The sequence below is a fragment of the Malaclemys terrapin genome, chromosome 1 (assembly GCF_027887155.1).
Source record: "Malaclemys terrapin pileata isolate rMalTer1 chromosome 1, rMalTer1.hap1, whole genome shotgun sequence".
Taxonomy (NCBI): Eukaryota; Metazoa; Chordata; order Testudines; family Emydidae; genus Malaclemys; species Malaclemys terrapin.
In genome coordinates, this window is record NC_071505.1 from 109,778,209 (window position 1) to 109,796,197 (window position 17,989).

At 43.4% G+C, this 17,989-nt stretch overlaps 1 protein-coding gene across 6 annotated transcripts in view; it reads left to right on the forward strand.

Annotated features, from left to right (window-relative positions):
- The window catches only part of WNK1 (WNK lysine deficient protein kinase 1), a 171,268-nt gene extending 153,489 nt beyond the window's left edge, over window positions 1-17,779 (forward strand). For all 6 annotated transcript variants that reach the window (XM_054035141.1, XM_054035099.1, XM_054035108.1 and 3 more), the window contains 3 exons: window positions 2,282-2,476; window positions 14,191-14,378; window positions 14,694-17,779. In XM_054035141.1, coding sequence (XP_053891116.1) covers window positions 2,282-2,476; window positions 14,191-14,378; window positions 14,694-15,008 — 698 coding nt within the window. In that variant the 3' untranslated portion in view covers window positions 15,009-17,779. The remainder of the gene's footprint in view (window positions 1-2,281; window positions 2,477-14,190; window positions 14,379-14,693) is intronic.
- Window positions 17,780-17,989: the final 210 nt, after the last annotated feature.

The following is a 17,989-nucleotide window of genomic DNA, read 5'->3' on the forward strand; positions in this document are numbered from 1 at the left end:
TCTTGCCTGTCTCTCAGAGGAATCTAACTCACTGAGAGTCTCATTTGGGTTTGTACATCTCACTGTTTTTGCACAGCATACGAGTCTGCTAGGTTCCTCTCAGTCTGGCCTTGGAGAAAGGCCTTTTTCATATAACTCTTACTAATGGTGTTTTGTAGACTTGCTGACCACTTTGTTTTTTTAGTAGGGCTGTCAAACGATTAAAAAAATTAATCTCGATTAATCGCACTGTTAATAATAGAATACCATTTATTTAAATAGTTTGGGATATTTTCTACATTTTCAAAATGATTTCAATTACTACACAGAATACACAGTGTACAGTGCTCACTTTATATTTGATTACAAATATTTGCAGTGTAAAAAAAATTGTATTTCAGTTCACCTAATACAAATACTGTAGTGCAGTGTCTTTATCATGCAAGTTATATTTACAAGTGCAGAATATGTACAAAAAAACCTTCGTTCAAAAATAAAACTATATAAAATGTTAGTGCCTACAAGTCCACTCAGTCCTACTTCTTGTTCAGCCAACCACTCAGACAAACAAGTTTGTTTACATTTGCAGGAGCTAATGCTGCCGGCTTCTACTAGCACTAGTCATAGTGCTTCTACTGGCAAGAGCTGGGGATTCCAGTGTCAAAGGATGAAGCCTAAAGCATAGGGGAAAAAGTCAGACAAACTTATTTTTAGTAGGGCCTCTTGATTCCTCCAGTTTAATTCCTGGTTGTTCTCGTCACATTTTAAAGATGGACTTGCACAGTGGAGCTAATTTTGAAGTAGAAAATTGAACAGAAATACCACCAAGTACCTTTGACTGCTGTTGCAGATGTCTTTATTTTCTTCAATAGGTGCTTAACAGCACAGCATCTCGTTGTCTCAATGAAGTTATAATCTGATTTTTTTACGTCAGTCTGCTGTGGAAGGGACTGCAATGTCTCAAATTAAGCATCTCATGTAATTACAGGATTAAATGAGGAAAAAGATGGATTGTGAGGGAAGCCATTCTTATTAAAACACTAAAGTTTTCCTAACTAGCAACAGTAGTCAGAAAAAATAGGTCCATGAAAATCAAAGTTCCTTCCCCAGCACATGCGAAAATCCCTCTAAAACCCTGTGAATGCCGTTGAGCACATGGATATGTGAAGGCCAGCATTGTGAATGGAAATATTAGTTGAAGTGGCTGCTATGCTCTGGGTTCAGAGTCCACAGGACACAGCAGGGCACATATCTTCAACTAGTGAATTTTCCTTCCACAAACTGCATCAGTGGTCTTTGTGAAGTGGGTTGGTGGTCAGCCTAGCAATTTTAGCATTAATTGGCCTGCCTGTTAGTAGTCTCAGTGCGAAGACCAAGGATTGAATGGAAGTTCAGTATCCATTGTCCATTTTACTGACAGAAGAGGTGCGTCCAGGTCCAGGTGGTAGTGCATTGGCAGGGTATTTTGGGAAAGCTTTCACTGTCTGTATCTCTTTTGTGGATAAGTAGGATTTTCTATCTCCAGTGCTGTCAGCTTCTCATATGACAACACCAAACTTTTTTTTAAAGATCAGATTTATAGATGACACTCCCAAAGACTTGTTTAAATATTTCACTATTCTAAGAATGAGATGCAAAAATCCCTGCTGTTATATCTTCTCTAAGGAATGTTACGTGAGTGGTGTATTCTGACCTAAAGGGCTCACAGAACAGAAGATGAATCTCCATACCAATGAATGAGCTAAAACTACTATAAAGCAGTCTTTTTGCTTTCAAAACCAGATTCTCAGTAATAGACTGGCATCTGTCAAAGCAATGAGACACCTTTTCTCCCCATGCTCCGTCACCTGCACTGCTTAATTCTGCTCTTGCATGCAATGGAGGACCTATCTTGACACACACTGAGGCAGAACAGGGCTGTAATTAGAGACCTCTCTAAAAAACAGTTATTCCAAATTATACTCCTGGCTCCTTTCTCAGCAACAGCAAAGTCCCCTCTGTATCCTTTGGTCAAGCATGTTAATCTAGAATTCTGACAAAAGGGTGAAGGCCCTTCCTTGGGATTTTCCTGCTGTACTTACGTTCTCAGCATTTCTCCCTTATCACTCGTACAAGTCCCTCCCAGTGATCGATTTTAGTTCTAATTTATTCACTGCAGATTTTTCCTGCTAAATCTCCCAAGCATTCATCAGCTCTAGACACATTGCCTTCTGGCCAATGGGAACAATGGAAAAGCCTCTGAGGTGAGGTGGGGAAGCTGAATGTCTATATTGTCTGTCCTGATTCTTATTTCTTTTTATAGGCAATCAGTCTTCTCAGAGTGCCCCCTCAGTCTTGCCCCCCCAGCAGACCCTTCATCCTCCTGGAAATGTCCCAGAGACTGGGCAGAACCATCTGTTACAGCCCCTTAAACCATCTCCTTCTAGTGAGAACCTCTACTCTGCCTTCACCAGTGATGGTGCTATTTCGGTACCAAGCCTTTCTGCACCAGGCCAAGGTAAGAACTTCTATGGAATTAATGCTAAGTCTTATACCAGGGAGTTCTCAGCCTCAAAATACAGTAGATTGACTTCAGAGTATGGCCTGTGTTTAGAGACTGATCAGGGTGTTAGTCTGTCTCTTTGTGAGGCCTAGCACACTATTTTCAGTTAGATTTCTAAGTTTTCAGGTTGGGAAAATCAGAGGTGAGGTAATGAAGGGGTAACATACTGTGCCTTCTGCTCTAATGGCAGCACTGAAAGGTTAGAAAAACCTGAAGAGGGTGAAAAAAATCCTTCATAAAATGCAGCTAACTCTGCAGTTCTATTGGCTAAAAAATTCTGAAGATATGGATGTAAAATATTAGCACACAGTGGAAGGGGTAGTTAATAGCACTCTTTTCCTTTATAGCACCCAGATTGGGCATTTATCCTTCTGATAAGGTATTAGAGCTTTAACTAGTCTCTGGAAGGCTCTGCTTGGTATTTGGGGGCCTCCTTTCTTCCACTCATTAAGGATTGTTGGTCTATTTGTGTATTGCTTTACTCATTTCTGTGAGTCACAATTGTTCCATTTTTCCATATACGTTATTTTACAAATACCCATTGTAAGTGTTCCCATGAGACTAGTTGAATGCAGTAGTCTCAAGCTGGTGGTGGTTTTGTTTGAATTACAGTGAGTGGAGTAAAATGTAGACATTGATAGGAGAAAAGGATCAAGAAGTAAAAGAATGGAAGATGGAAAGCCGCTCCTTCAGAAACTTTTCCTTCTGGGGATTCTCTTCCCTTTCTCCACTAACCTGTTTCAGAAATATTGGGGCTACTAATGTGTAACTTCCTGTGTCCTGAAGTTGTGCAGTGTCTTATGTAATTGAGAGAATGCCTTTGCCAGGAGTTAAATTCAGCTGTGGAGTGCAGCCTTATTCCTAATGGATTAGGTATTGGAAGGTAGCACTCTCTTTTTAGCAAAAAACAAACTCGACCTATGAGTGGAGTAAGAGTCCTTGTTCCTTGTACTGTGTACATATCCCCTACTCCACCTCTTGAGGCTTGTTCTTGTGTGCCATGTTACTGCATTTCACCCATCCAACCTCAAGTTGCTAACATCTTGTAGTTGTGTTCTGTGTCTTCTCCTCTCCTTTCTCTGTTCTTCCCTCTTTTGTTTTATCACAGGCTGTGCGAAGTTTAACTGTGCATCTGAGCGGGTGACGTTCAAGCCTGGTGGCAGGAGGACCCGATTTCTGAGTACGCCCTGCTTGGCTCTTTGTGTGTAACACCTTTACTCCTTCCTTGTCTTCATTTTTTTTTTTCTGCTGTTGGATCTGATGTCTCATGCAGCCCATTCTCTTCTGCCTACTTGTATTCCCTCCACTTCATGGCTCTGCTTAACTGCTCTTAATACACCTTAGAAGTTTGGGTTCTCATGTTAAGTGTCCTGTTTAATATAGCCCTTAACTAGGGCCAAATAACTTAAATAAACTTTAGGAAAACTTTTCTATGGGAAATAGTGATCTTCAAGGAATTAGCAGAGAATGGGGGGAGGAGGTCGGTATATGAATATATGGGCCTTTCCTTATGGTTTCACTGATGATTGTTACAGACTGTACTTGTTGACACCAAGGAGACTTCTGGGGAAAAATTCTGGTTCTCTTCAGTAGCACTGAGAGGGTGGCAGTGAGAGGGCTGCCCATTCCAAATTACAGCAGTGGGGGGGGGGTGTATGGTGTGTACTGTTTTTCCTAATAGGAAAAAGTAGCTGCTTTAATGAAAATGTTAAATAAATTTGTATGGCTTCCTCCTCCAACACATATCTCCCTGTTGGGTGGGTAAATCTCTGCAGGCTGTTCCCAGAAGTGCTGAGGTAATCAGCATTGTCTGTCTCCTAATCACTGAGTAACTAGTGACTAAAACTGGCCCTGTTTAAAGGTATTAGCCATGTGTGCAAAGGAACACTCAGGTCCCTTGGCTACCAATATGGAATGTGATCATTTGGCCTATGTTCAGAAAGGGCTCTTCGTATTGAGGACTGGAGGCAGATTAAATGTGCCATAGGTAGAGGGTTGTGGTGAGAGAAACTCCTCAAAACACCCCTTTCTTCCCAGCCCACAACAAATACTCCATATCCTTCTGAATTAAGGTCATTCCAGCTGTCCGAGCAAACTAGTTCAAGTTTAAAAGCTGAGGGGGCGGGGAGATAGTAGGATGGGGTTTTTGACCTATGAGCCTCAAACTTCTGATGTGGTTATTTGAAGTGTTTAAATGCATGGGCTAAGGCTGCAAAAATGATGCTTTTTTTTCCTGGGAGTGATACAAAATCCCACTATGCTTCCAATGGAGACAGGACCTTTGAATGCTGTGACACTCCTTCTCCTCTCCCCCCCACCCCCCCTGCAAATGACTGGGTATGAGAGCTGGCAGCCCTATGAAATGGCCTTCATTTGCCACATTTCACACACATTCCACAGACTTGTAGCATTTGTCCTCCTACAGCATGCAGCAGCTTAGCTGGGCTAGAGATCTTTGTGGATGAACTCCAATGAACAAAGCAACAGTTACAGAGCAAGCCTTCTACAGAGACAGCTGCAATGGAACTGACCATTATCCTCTTTATATTGAGAGGAGGGTGAGAAGAGTCCTTAATTGTTGAGTTTTTCAGCAATACTTTAAATCCTGCCATAAATAAATTCCCAATATTGGGACTAAATGCACCATTAGTGCATAATTGCTCGTGTAACTTTTCACCTCTTCCTGCTGCTTGGCCTCCAAACAACACAGCTTTAAAAGCTTTGAGCAGGTAGACTAAGGTATTGATGGGATGTGCAAAGAATGTCCGTTTGGATTTCTAAGCTTTATAGTTTCTTTTCCTGGAAGAAGTTAAATTCTTAGAAAATCTGGGAAAGTGTATATTTTCCCTATGCCTTTTTTGGGAGGGTAATATAAAGAACAGTAGGGGTGTCACTCCTTCACTCTCAGCCTCTGAGATTGGCACTGTGAGCTGGATGTACTTATCGTTACTGCTTTCTTATATGGTAGTGTACTGTTAGCTTGTCACAACCTCAGTCCAGCTATCAGTCCTCTTGAGGCAAACGATAAAGCCTCTGCTGAGAAGCAGGTATTATGCTGTGGGTGGGATGGATTGTTTTCACTCCTGAGATCTGACATTGGTGGATGGACCTTCTAAAAGGTTTATTGTAGCTGTCCTGTAAAAGTGGGTAATGCTTCCGATAGCGCAGCTTGGCTTGAATGCTCAGTTTGTTTACAGGTTGCTTGCTTCCTGGAATCTGATATACTGTCTCAGCCACTTCTGGGGGGTGGGGGAAAGACACCTCGTTAGAAACAGCAATGAAGAGGAAACAGTGCATTGGTCAATAACCTGCTTTTAACTCTGCAGCTGGAGGAGCTGATTGGTACAGGCCCAGTAGGGTTATCTGTAATGGTTGCACTAACATTTCAGAAAATATGGAAGGGGGATGTAGTGACAGAGGGTGAGAGTACATGATCCACGCTTGGATCCTCTGAGTGCCCCACAAATTCTCAAACAAATGAAAGCCATGAGGGACACTTCCCCTTTCCAGATAGAGGTGGGAGATTTTTTTTATTTTTATTTTTTTTTCTGTTGCTCTTGTGATAAACAGCCAGTGATCGATAAGTACCAGCCCTAAACACCAGCACATCCCTAACATTCTTAAGATACCACTAGATTTCAGAGAACTATTAAAGAACAATCATATTAGTCTTGTTTTGTGTGAGAGCACAAATGATGAAACACTGTCTTGTGGTCTGGGTATTTCCATAGAAGATCCACTGGGCTCTCAATGTAACTGCAGCCAGTGGCAGTGTCCAGCTGTATCGTCTCCTCTTTCTCATTGGGCTTTGTGTTGTTTGCTGATATTAAACACTTCTCACTGTTTCTCTTATTTTAACAAATTACTCTTTCTTTGTGCTTCAGGGAAGATGGTGAAAAAAGTCTGTCCTTGCAACCAGCTCTGTAGTAATTATCTTATTTCTGTTATTTCTGGTCCCTGTTCATGAGTTTCCCTCTGATCAGTGAAGCCTAACCTCTGTGAATCTGTCTCCAGCACAGCATCTGTCTCTGTCTCAATTATTCCAATTATTCCCTCTAACATGTGTTCCTTTGTTAACATGTTAATAGGTTCTGGCTGCCTAGTCATTTTTGCAGTGGAAAATGAACTGCTGTTCAGTGCTGTAGAGGCTTGTTGGCCCTCAGCTTAGCTGTGGAACTCCTTGTTGATTGGTAATGACAGTGAATTGTGAAGTAAGATCAGTTGCACACAGCAGTGCTGTTGTGCTAAAATTACCCCTTTGTGCAGCAGGATTTGCTTGTAATGACTATGCTGAAGGGGTTTGCCTACTCTTGTCTCCTGATTCCATTGCAGAGACTCCTTCAAGATCTTAAAGGGTAAGGACAAGCCATTAAATGGCTTCAACCTGTGCCCCCAAAACAGGAACAGTTTAGATATGCCTAATCTAAGTGTGCTGGTATTATCTAAGGTTGTCTTTGAGGGTGGGTGCTCAGGCTGGTTTCCAAGGGAGGAAATAAAAGGGGGCAGAGAATGAAAGCATGATGGAGTAACAGGCTGAGGGGAGACGTCTGTTTTCATTTCAAATCCTTCATTGTGTCACCAGACAAGAAACTGGGACGTTTGCTGTGGCTGAGCAGGACTGGAGGGGGTTGTTTCCGTTGAATGCCATGAATCTATGCACTCCCCTTTCAGACTCTTCTGGATGGCTTTAGGTTTGGATTAGAGCAGAATAACCAACTTCTGAAATTCAAAATCCCTGAGAATGTTTAATAAAATGCTGTTGATAAGAAGTGAGCCATGTATTAGCAGCTCATGTTTTACAGCACAGGCCAATCCTACTCTGTCCCGGCTGTGAGGCTGAGACAAGTGCTCATTAGTTAACAAAATCACTTTGTAGACAACAGAAGCGACTCAAAGCAAGCATTTCAAAATGTTTGTAAATCCCATTGCACATTTACAAGCGAATACACGCTGGTGTCTCTTGACTAAATGTGCCTGTCTCTCCCAACCCTGTGTCTATGGATTAGGTTGGAGACACTGGGGTATGAGCTGTAATTCCTGACCAAAATGTAACTGGGTATACAATATATAAATGTATCGAGCAGCAGGGTTCAGATGACTGGCCATCAGGAAGGGGTTGAGAGGTGCTGGTTCCTGCATGAACTCTTGACTATGGAATGTGATTATCTTGCTGTCTGTTTTGGTACCTCCTCTTAAGTACCTTTTGCTTTCACTCTTGCCTGTTTATGTGGGTTCCAACTTCACCCTTTCACTTGCTTTGCTGCCTTGTCAGATAATTGTTCCAGGCCCTTTCACATTACACATGCTTGAGATTCTCATTGTTCCGTCAGTTTCCTTAGCACACTACACGGTATGGTCCTGTTACTCTGTTCCTTTTGAACTCCCACCACATGTTTGTCAGAGAGGCCCTCCGTTCTCTTCCCCCTTCATCTGTATTGCTGCATGGGGCTCCTTGCTCCTAAAGATTACACCCCTATTATTAGGTACTATAGGTGGGGAGAGGGTTTCATGTTTTCTAGACAGTGCTGGGAGAGGGGATAGCATTACTCACTCTAGTAACACATTACTCAGTTGCTACAGGTAATGAGTATGTTGCCTTTCTTCTTCAATATCATAACAAGAGCCATTCCAGCTGAGATTTGGAGGGGTTGATGTTCTTTCTCAGGTATGAGGGTCCTGAAGAGAGATGTCTAGGGAAGTGAGTAACAGAGAGCCACTTCATTCGTTTCAGGTAGTGGTTTTGGCTTCTAGCCTTGTTCAGTAGTGAGATGGTGATTTCGGTGCTGAGGTTTATGATAACTTTTGTCGGACATATCTGTTCGGCACACCTTGGTTATCCCAGATGCTGTCCCTGTTGTAACCTTAGTAGCAAGCCAGCGATAATTGTTGTGCAAGCCTCTTACTCCTGGTTGAGAGGCAGGTGTCCAAGGTATGCTGATTCAGCACTGGTGAGCATCTTCCCTGTATTTTGAGGAAGAATGGTGGTTCTTTGAGTGCTGGACCCTCTGTGCATTCCACTGGGGGTGCACATGCCTGAAACTGGAGAGTTCTTGCAAGTAGTGTCCATTGGTCTGCACCTGTGCCTCCACTCTCTTCATGATCTGCGCCCAGTGTATAAGAGACATGGCAGACTGACCTCCTGCCTCTCTGGTTCATTTACTGCCACAAGGCCTGAGCTGGAATCCTCCACAGTGTCCAGAGTTTCTCCTTTCTCTTCATCCTGTAAATATATTCAAAGTTACATTATTCTTAGGGTTTTTTTTTGTGTTTTTGAGAGTTACAGTTAGCTAGTGTTAGAATCCCCACCCTGGGGAAGCTTCTTGGCGTGGGACTGGCTTGAGGAGGCACTTATCTCCACCAAGTGCAGTATCTGCCACTCCTTCTCCAGCCTAACACAGCAGGGGCAAGAGCTCTGACTTCAAAAACAAATTATGAAGCAGGCAATGAGACTCCAATCAGACCAACACTGGGGAGACTCTCCCGTATGTTGGCCAGAGTTGACAAGGAGCATGTCTCCTAGTTCTTGGTCTGACTCCGGTGCAGAGAAGGGTGGAGGGAAGCACCTTTTGACTGGGCCTCCTCATGAGAGTAAGGGGCACTCCCTCAGACACTCTTAGACCCTGGAAGAGGAGAGATCCCTCCATGACCCCCATCCATGTCAGGTGAGCCTTTATGCCCAAGCCATAGGAGGTTAGGCCCTCGTAAGCCACATAGGCATAGTCAAAAGACTCGGGAGCAAGACTCCTTCAGTATCAGCCTCTGCTCCAACCTCAACACTGACTGCAGTACCATCCAAACCGAAGCACCAAAACCCAAAGGATTGGGAACTGTTGGTTACGGTCAGGTCAGAGACTCATTCACTAACGGTACTGGCACAGCCCCATAAGGAACTGCTATCAACTACCACTTCAGTGGTATGGAATAACAGATTACAATTTCTGAAAATATTATTGATTTATACCACTGCTGATGATAACTTCGTTCTCCTGGATCCACAGTCTCCCTTGTTATCAGGACTGATTCTCACTAGAGAGAAATTAGTGCCTGTGAGAATCTAGGACTCTGGGAGAAGGCTGTCCTGTCTTGTCCGCTAGCCATGGATTTCTCTCTGTGGATCCGTTGGCATTGCTGATGGACCTATATCTGACCTTTTCATCTTGAGAAGGGTCAGATATACTAGTGGAAGCAGCTTCTACTCCACCCAGGGAAATTCAGCCCAGACAGGGGATTGAGAATTTCTTGGAATCAGCCTAGACTATATAGGTAAGATCTTCCTCCTCAGACCAGTGGTACTCAGTGCCTTGGAGGTCACCACAACCTGGCTTCAACCCCTCATACTGCCCTTATTGGGGTTCTTGGGACCCTTACGCATGTTACCCAGAATCTATCCGTTCCAATGGGGACTCGTGCCACCATTCTCCTCCAAGGGGCCAGTCTGAAACCTTGAGTCCATGGAAAAAGGGAAGATGATCTGGTTCCAACACAGGTATCATCATTCTCACCTGATGAAGTGGTCGCTCCAGCCTCTCAGTTTCCTCTGGATGATCATAAACCATCCCAGGAGCTTATATGGAGAATAGAGGAAGAGCTTCAGATCTCTTTAGAGGAAGTCCAGGATACTGATCATAAGCTCCTGGATATCCTCCAAACTGCGGGCTCCAGTCGGGTTGCTCTCCTGGTCAATGGAGCCATTCTGGAATCAGCTAAAGCTGTGCCCTTACCCACAAGAGGGCAGAGACTTTGCCGTGACTAGGGGAACCGAGTTCTTGTTTACACACCCTGCTCTGAACTCCTTGGTAGTCCAGGCAGCCACTGAAAGATCCAGACAACAGCACCAAGGACAACCCCTGCAGGTAAGGAGGCAAATGTCTCAACCTTATGGGGAGAAAGATAGTTGCATCTACTAGTCTACAGTTTAGGATCAGATTATCAGACTCTTCTTGCCAAATAATATTCCTTTAACTGCTCATAAGTTTCTAGACTTTAGGGATAAACTGCCTCGGGAAGATAAGGCTCATTTCAAGCACTTATTGATGGCAGAGTGGTGGCAGGATCTTTTTGTGGGATGTAATTGATGTGGCTGATATGGTAGAGATCCCTGGCAGCTGCCATTGTGATGCAGCAGGAATCATGGTTACAGTCTTTGGGGCTCAAGATGGAGGTTCAGAGCACAGTTGAAGACCTCATTTGGTGAAACTAATCTCTTTAATGAAAAGACCGGATGAGTCTTTGCACTCATTGAAAGACTTTAGGGCAATTCTTCGCTCCCTGGTATTTATACACCTGCTCCAAAGAGAGAATATCAAACAGCCTTAAAAATCAAGGTCCTTACCCCGACGTTTTAATCCACACTCCTATGAGCCATCTTGCAAACAACAAAGAATGTAGAGACCAAAATACCTGGTGCCTTCCACTCCAGTCATGACCACCAACATTTCTGACCTGATTCTAGAGAGCTCTGAACCAATATTGATGCCACCAGATTCTGAGATTCATTTCAGGCGGGTGGCTAGTGAAATTTTCCCCAAACTGTTAAATAACAGACAAATCTGTACTGGATATCATCCCATTCCAGCTATACCATTGAGTTTCTTTGCCCACCTCCCCCAAAACTGCCTTCCCTGTGCTTTTTCAAGGACCACTCTCATAGGGAGTTCTGTCAGAAAATACAGGGTTTTTCTCTCCAATGAGGAGAAATACAGCATCCCACCTCAACATCAAGGAAATGGGTTCTGTTCAAAGTATTTACTAGTCCCCAAGAAGAAAGGAGGCTGAAGACCCATTCTCAACCTAAAATTCCACATGGTTATATTAACGCTGACAATACCATCCCTCAACATGGTTCTCAGCTCTTGATATATGCAGTATTTTAGCTGTGCTGGTCCCAGGATATTAGAATGACAAGGTTGGTGAGATAGTATGTTTTATTGGACCAACTTTGGTGGTGAGAGACAAGCTTTTGAGCTTACATAGCTCTATGTAAGCTTGAAATCTTGTCTCTCACCAACTGAAGTTAGTCCAGTAAAGGATATTACTTCACCCACCTTAGCTCTTGAAATGAAAGACATTACTTTCATGTGGCTATTTACCCCTCTCACAGATGATTCCTTAGGTTTGTGGTGGATCCCTACCACTGTCAATACAGGGTGCTCCAATTTGGGCTCACAATTGCTCCCAGAATCTTCACAAAAGTTTTCTCAATAATAGCAGCTCAGTGTAGACAAGATGGCTCTGCCATCCTCACGTATTTGGATAACTGGTTTCTAACCAGTAGGTCTTGCCTGGAAGTGTTAACGTCAACTTCGTTGCTGCTCCAGCTTCTAGCATCCCTGGGAATCTGTGTAAACATGAAAAAGTCTACCTTGTCTCCGACACAGACCATAGAATTTAGAGGAGCAGCACTGGATTTAATCAAGGAAAGGGCCTACTTCATCACTGACCGATTTTGCGCCATGGGTGCTCTCATAGACCTGGCTACATGCAAATCTCGAACATCAGTTCAGATGTGCCTTACTCTCCTGGGCTATGTGGAGTTATATACTTGCATAATCTTATTCACCTGACTCCACCTTTGTTGCCTGAAAGCTTTGCTCCCAACAGCATATACACCGAGCAAGTACAGTATGAATCCCACAGTGTTAATCACCTACACCCAACCATAAATAGACGCCTCCCTGATAGGTTGGGGAGCCCACATGGGTGATCACACATTACAAGGCACTTGGACATTTCAAGAAGCTAGAATGCACATCAGTCTTTTGGAACTGAGATCAGTATGGGAGGCTTGCTAAAAGCATTTCTACCATTCATACAATCCCAGTACGTCCTCATAAGGTCGGACAACATAACTACCATTTCCTATATGAACAAATGGGGAGGGTATGTTCCTTGCCCCTGTACATACAAGCGGTCAACTTATGGAACTGGTGTATACAGAACCACATCACCCTATTGGCAATGATCTCCTGGGCATCCAGAATTCACTGGCAGACAGTGTCAGCAGGCATTTCACCACTGATCACAAGGGGGAGTTACGTAATTCAGTAGTAAACAGTATCTTCACTCAGTGGGGAGCCCCCACTTGAAACCTGACCATGTGGGCTCCCCAACCTGTCAGGAAGTACAAAATGTACTGCTTCAGAGGAACCCAAGGTCAGTACTCCAGAAGTGATGCACTCCTCCTCCTGTCGACAGATCACTTCAGCTATGCCTTCCCTTCCATCCCGCTACTGCCTTGAGTTCTATGGGAAATTTGACTAGATGGGGCACAAGTCATCCTCCATCACCCAAGATGGCCTGAACAATTTGGGTTTCCAAGCCTCCTTCAAATGTCATCCTCTCCACTTAACAGCATTTGGACTTTTCTGGATCTCTTGACCCAGAAAAGTGGTAGGGTAAGGCATCCCACCCCAGATGCTCTTCATCTCATGGCTTGGTATTTGGATTGGTGTCGCACCTAGAACATTCCTTATCTGAAGTGGTGAAAATCATTCTTAATAGCAGAAAAAAACACCAGAAAATGTTACCTAGCCAAGTGGAAATGTTTCTCTGTCTGGGCCCAGCAAAACCATACATCTCCACCAGACAGTGGATATTCCCACTGTTTTGAACTATCCTTTTACCCTCAAAATGGTAAGATTTTACCTTAAGTTTGCTATGGGTTTATCTAGCAGCAGTTAGTCTGTGGGTTCACCAGCAAACGATGACTCTTTATCCAGCCAATAACAATCCAGTTTTTCAGCATTATGTGGACTCCTTTATTCTTAGTCAACATGTGAATAAAATAGTTTCTCCATGTATGTTCTCTGTTCTCCAACAGCAAACTGAATTTGCTGTTTTCACATGGAATGCTTGCTGCTCTGAATAGTGAATCTGATCACGATGGCAAAAAAGATTTCCTGGAACGCACCAAAGAACGTTGGGTTTTTTCGGGGTGTGTGTGTGTGTGTGTGTGTGTGTGTGTGTGTGTGGAGTTGGTTTGTTTTTGAAGTGTAGGCTGCCCTGCATACTGCAGTCGCTGCCTGATGGATATCGTAGGGATCTGTGTGCACTGTGCCATTGGACATGAGTCCTGTAGTTATTGAGTGCAATAGAGCCTGCAGTGTCTCACTTTCAGCCCGATGTTCTCTTCACACAAACTGAGTTCCTGGTGCATTCTGCATCCTGCAGAGTTACAGAGCAGCTAGCTGTGCTGACCATACTGCTTTTTACTCTGCTTCTGTATCCGGTGAGCAGAGTTGGAAATGAACTGTGCTCAACCAGTAGCTGTTACTCGTTTTTTTAAAAAAACATGGTGCCGGGGAAGCGAGCAGCTATTCATCACGAATGCTGCCACTTAATATGAAACTCAATCTTCCCTCCTCCCTCACTGCCAAAAGAGGAGCCTGACATGGGCAGCAGCCGCTCAATTCCTACACAACTGCTACTTGCAGCACTTCTTGTGAAACAAACACATCTACAAAATACCTTTAATCTGAGAAAATAGCTAAATGAGCCCTTCTAAATTCCCCCTTCAACATGTCCTAGAATCGAAATGTAGAATTCATGTGCATGGCTTTTAAACTCTGGCTCTGTATTATTCCACTATTGTCATAATTCCTAAACTTCCTAGAAAACTAGTTGTAACCTGGCTTTTGATTCTGTTGTTGTTGTTGTCTTTGTAATTTTAGGGACCAGCAGCACCAACACAGTTGGGGGTACAGTGAACAGCCAGGCAACCCAATCTCAGCCTCCTGCCATAACTTCCAGCCGGAAAGGGACTTTCACAGATGACCTGCACAAGTTGGTAGACAACTGGGCCCGTGATGCTATGAACCTCTCAGGAAAGAGAGGTGGCAAGGGGCATAGCAACTATGAGGTAAGATATTTCCTGCTTGAACATGCATGGATGGAGAGCTGTCACTGCTAACATAATTTATCGGAGTATCAAAACACAGATGTAAAGAAGAGTTTCCATGTAGCCAGGCCAAAATAGTGCTCTAGGAGGGAATGAGCCATAGCTTACATGTGGAGGGCTCCTGCCACCTGTTCTTCAGGCACTAGAGTGGGGAGAGTCATGATGTCTTTTGAGAAGCACCCATTTAACACAGTTACATGGAAGGGGCTATGGATAGAGGGGAACTGCTTCAGCCACACTTAAATAACTTCTCTTGGGGGCTGGGTTTTCTTTCAGGGCCCTGGAATGGCAAGAAAGTTCTCAGCACCAAGCCAGCTATGTATTTCTATGTCATCCTCCCTGGGTGCTACTCCTATCTCTGCAGCATCAGCTACCTCTCTAGGTCACTTCACAAAGGCTATGTGCCCTCCACAGCAGTACGGTTATCCAGCCGCGCCCTTTGCAGCTCCCTGGAGTGGGACAGGTAGTCCAGCACAACCACCCCTTGGTCAATTCCAGCCTGTAGGAGCTGCCTCTTTGCAAAGCTTCAACATCAGCAACTTGCAGAAATCCATCAGCAACCCCCCAGGCTCCAACCTTCGGACCACTTAGCCAGACCCAGAGACTCTGCTGGGTAGAACTTGGGACAGGAGATGGGGAGGGAGTTAGGGCTACTAGTGCTGCACTGAACTGGCTATTTCTGCCAGAATGGGAATGAGCTTCCCTTTTCCAACCATTGCTGTCAGCTCTCGGTAAGGAGAGTTTCTCCATTTCTGAAGGGGGAGGAGGGTGATGAGCATGAACACTTCTGCTCTTGTATAAGCTGAGCAATGAAGATAGAAGTCACTGGATCAGTGTGATCTCACTGTAAAAGTACTTCGGTTTGAGTCTGAATCCACATGTGCTGAGATGGAGAGTTTGCTCTTAGCATGAGGTTTTAACACACTTCTCATCTTCCCTGAAGAATCAAGGCCAGGAGAGAAGCTGTCCAAATCTCCCTCCTCTCCCCCAAACAATCATCCTTACCTCCTGAGTGGTAAGACACACAAATGGACTTGCAGTGCAGCCCATGCTTGGAGAGAGAGGTCATTACTGCTTTAAGTAAAAGATATTAACAGCTTTGACTGCAGCATTAGAGCAATTAAAATTGTTTAAAAATAAATTTTAAAAAGTTCCCTGCGGACATGTACTTACCATCAGTTTTGATGTGGAAACACTGTGATATATAAATGTTGTTGGACAACAGTAGTTTAAAAATGAGTGGAAAATAGAGGGTTAAAAAAAGTTAAAAATTAAAAATGGAAAAAAAGCTAGCTATATCCTATACTTATTGGAGACACTTTAACTTTTTCCTTTGTATTTTCATTGTATTAGATAAATGTGAATGTAAAATTGTATAAATTAATGTACTTGAATACTTGTCTGTTCTCCCAGTATGCTTGCTGGATATTTTAGTGCCTTGGACTTTTATTGCTTCTGCAGTTAGCATCGCTTTCTCAGCAGGTCCCAGCTGGTCAGAGAGCAAGTTAAGGGAAGAATGGACTATTTTGTACCTAGTGACTGAGATACCAAAGGGTTAACTATATATATAGACTATATATAGTCCTACTGTAACTTCGATAGGGTAGGTGTTGGAAGGAGGGAGAGCCATTGAGGCTGTAGGTTGGAACAGAGCTTTGGGTGATGGGGAAACCTGTCCATGTTGACAGAGTAAGAAGTTGATGGCACAGTGCTAGTGTAACAAGGGGTGATAGGCAGAAGTGATGGAGGGGGAAGAGGAACCTGAAATGAAACTAACAAATACTGCCTAGAGCCTTAAGAGGGCTGGATCGGAACAGAGGATGGGAAGAAAGTGCATATTTTGGAGAAGTTCAACTTAAAAGTGTTTTGACTATTAAGCTGTAATATGGAAAGTGGCTAGGTGAGGGTGTGTATGGAGGTGGAGCCATTACCCTTAGGGGGATGGAGTTATCTGCTGGGATTGCTTTTCTTACCTTTTTTTTTTTTTTGTATCCATTCGTGCTAGGAGTAGACTTTCCTGGTGCGATGTCCATTGCCGGCAATGGATGCACTCGAAACAGCCGGCATCAAGGAATTCCCTGTTTTAAGCATGCAGAGGACTTATGATTTTGTTCACTCTAAAGAATTCAAACTGGTACCAGGACCATAACTAACTGTGCCATCTTTTAGTAGCTGTATTGTACCTTCTACTTCTCAACTCATTTTCCCTTTTTCATACTGAAAAATACTGGTTCCCTGTTCAATGTAATAATACTGCAACCAACCAGTATTACTCTGTAGTGCTGCAACAAGCTGTGAAGGGTCAAAGTACTGCTTCCTGGTACTTGGGAGTAGCTCAGTGGTGTCCTGGAAGTCTCTGCACCAAGGAAATCTTACTCACACGAATTTTCTGTGAGCACTGCTCCCTTGTGGGGGGTCTAACTAGGGAGTTTATACTTTCTGTGGATGTTTTGCTCTTATCTCTGAAAACAAACGCACAGGATCTGTTTCTTTCCCTTCACCTGGTTTTGATGTTTACAGCAGCTTTGTCAGCCAGGATACCACTGGCATATATAGGTTGGAAATGAAGAGTCTGTGGGTGGAGGCTAGTGGCAAGGGGGTTGGGTTCTAACAGTTTCTCAGTAGATTTTTTTTTTTTTTAATTCTTGGTAAATAACACAGACGCTGTAGAACCACAGAACGAGATAAAAGGTCTCACCATTGTGTATGTGTGGTTGGAAGAGGAAGAGAAAATGTCTGCTGGTAAAATTAATCAGAAAACCTCTGCTTTCTGGTTAAAATGACTGGAGAGGAGGCTCCTGAATACACCAAGTATGGGTAGGGAAAACAATGCTCTGTGTAATGGAGTAATTATACGGCTGAAGCAGTAACAGGAGTGGGGCAACACTTCATGGCAGAAGAACTGATCAGCTGAATGCAGCACATGGTTATTTAATTATTTTGATTTAATAAGTTTGAGGTCGGTTTTTCACTTAACGTTATGCAAGAACTGGTTTTATTTACCATTGATTTCCCTCCTGTGGATGAAATAACTGAAGTCTAGAGGAATAAACTAATGCTACTGAACTGTTAAATTATTTTGTGTTAATATTACACTTTGAGTACCTTTTTCCACATAAAATCTGTTTCTGAATTACAAATGTTTTCTTTACATTATTTAACGATGTACACTGTAAAAAACAAAAATACACACAAATAAAATGAATTCTAACTTTGGGCTTCCGTGGCCGTAGTTAATTGTATGTTTTGCACTAAATCCAGGCATTGCGCTTCTTGTACGATTGCGCTTTGTGCTGCAGTTTGTTACCTTTGTAGAATATTTAATGAAATCATTCAAATAAACCAAACCTGCTTTTGTTGAACTGTGGGTTTTCATTTTCAGCTGGTTCCCACTTCTCCTTTCTCCTGTCACCTGGAGTATTTAACTGCAGATGGGATCCTGTTACTTCACCACAGGAAAATACTAAAACCCACTCTGAGACCCTAAACCTCTCAAAAGCAGTGATCACTAACAATACTATCTGCCCTTTAACAGACCAAAGACTCTCCAAGTGGTATGGAACAAGAAGGGA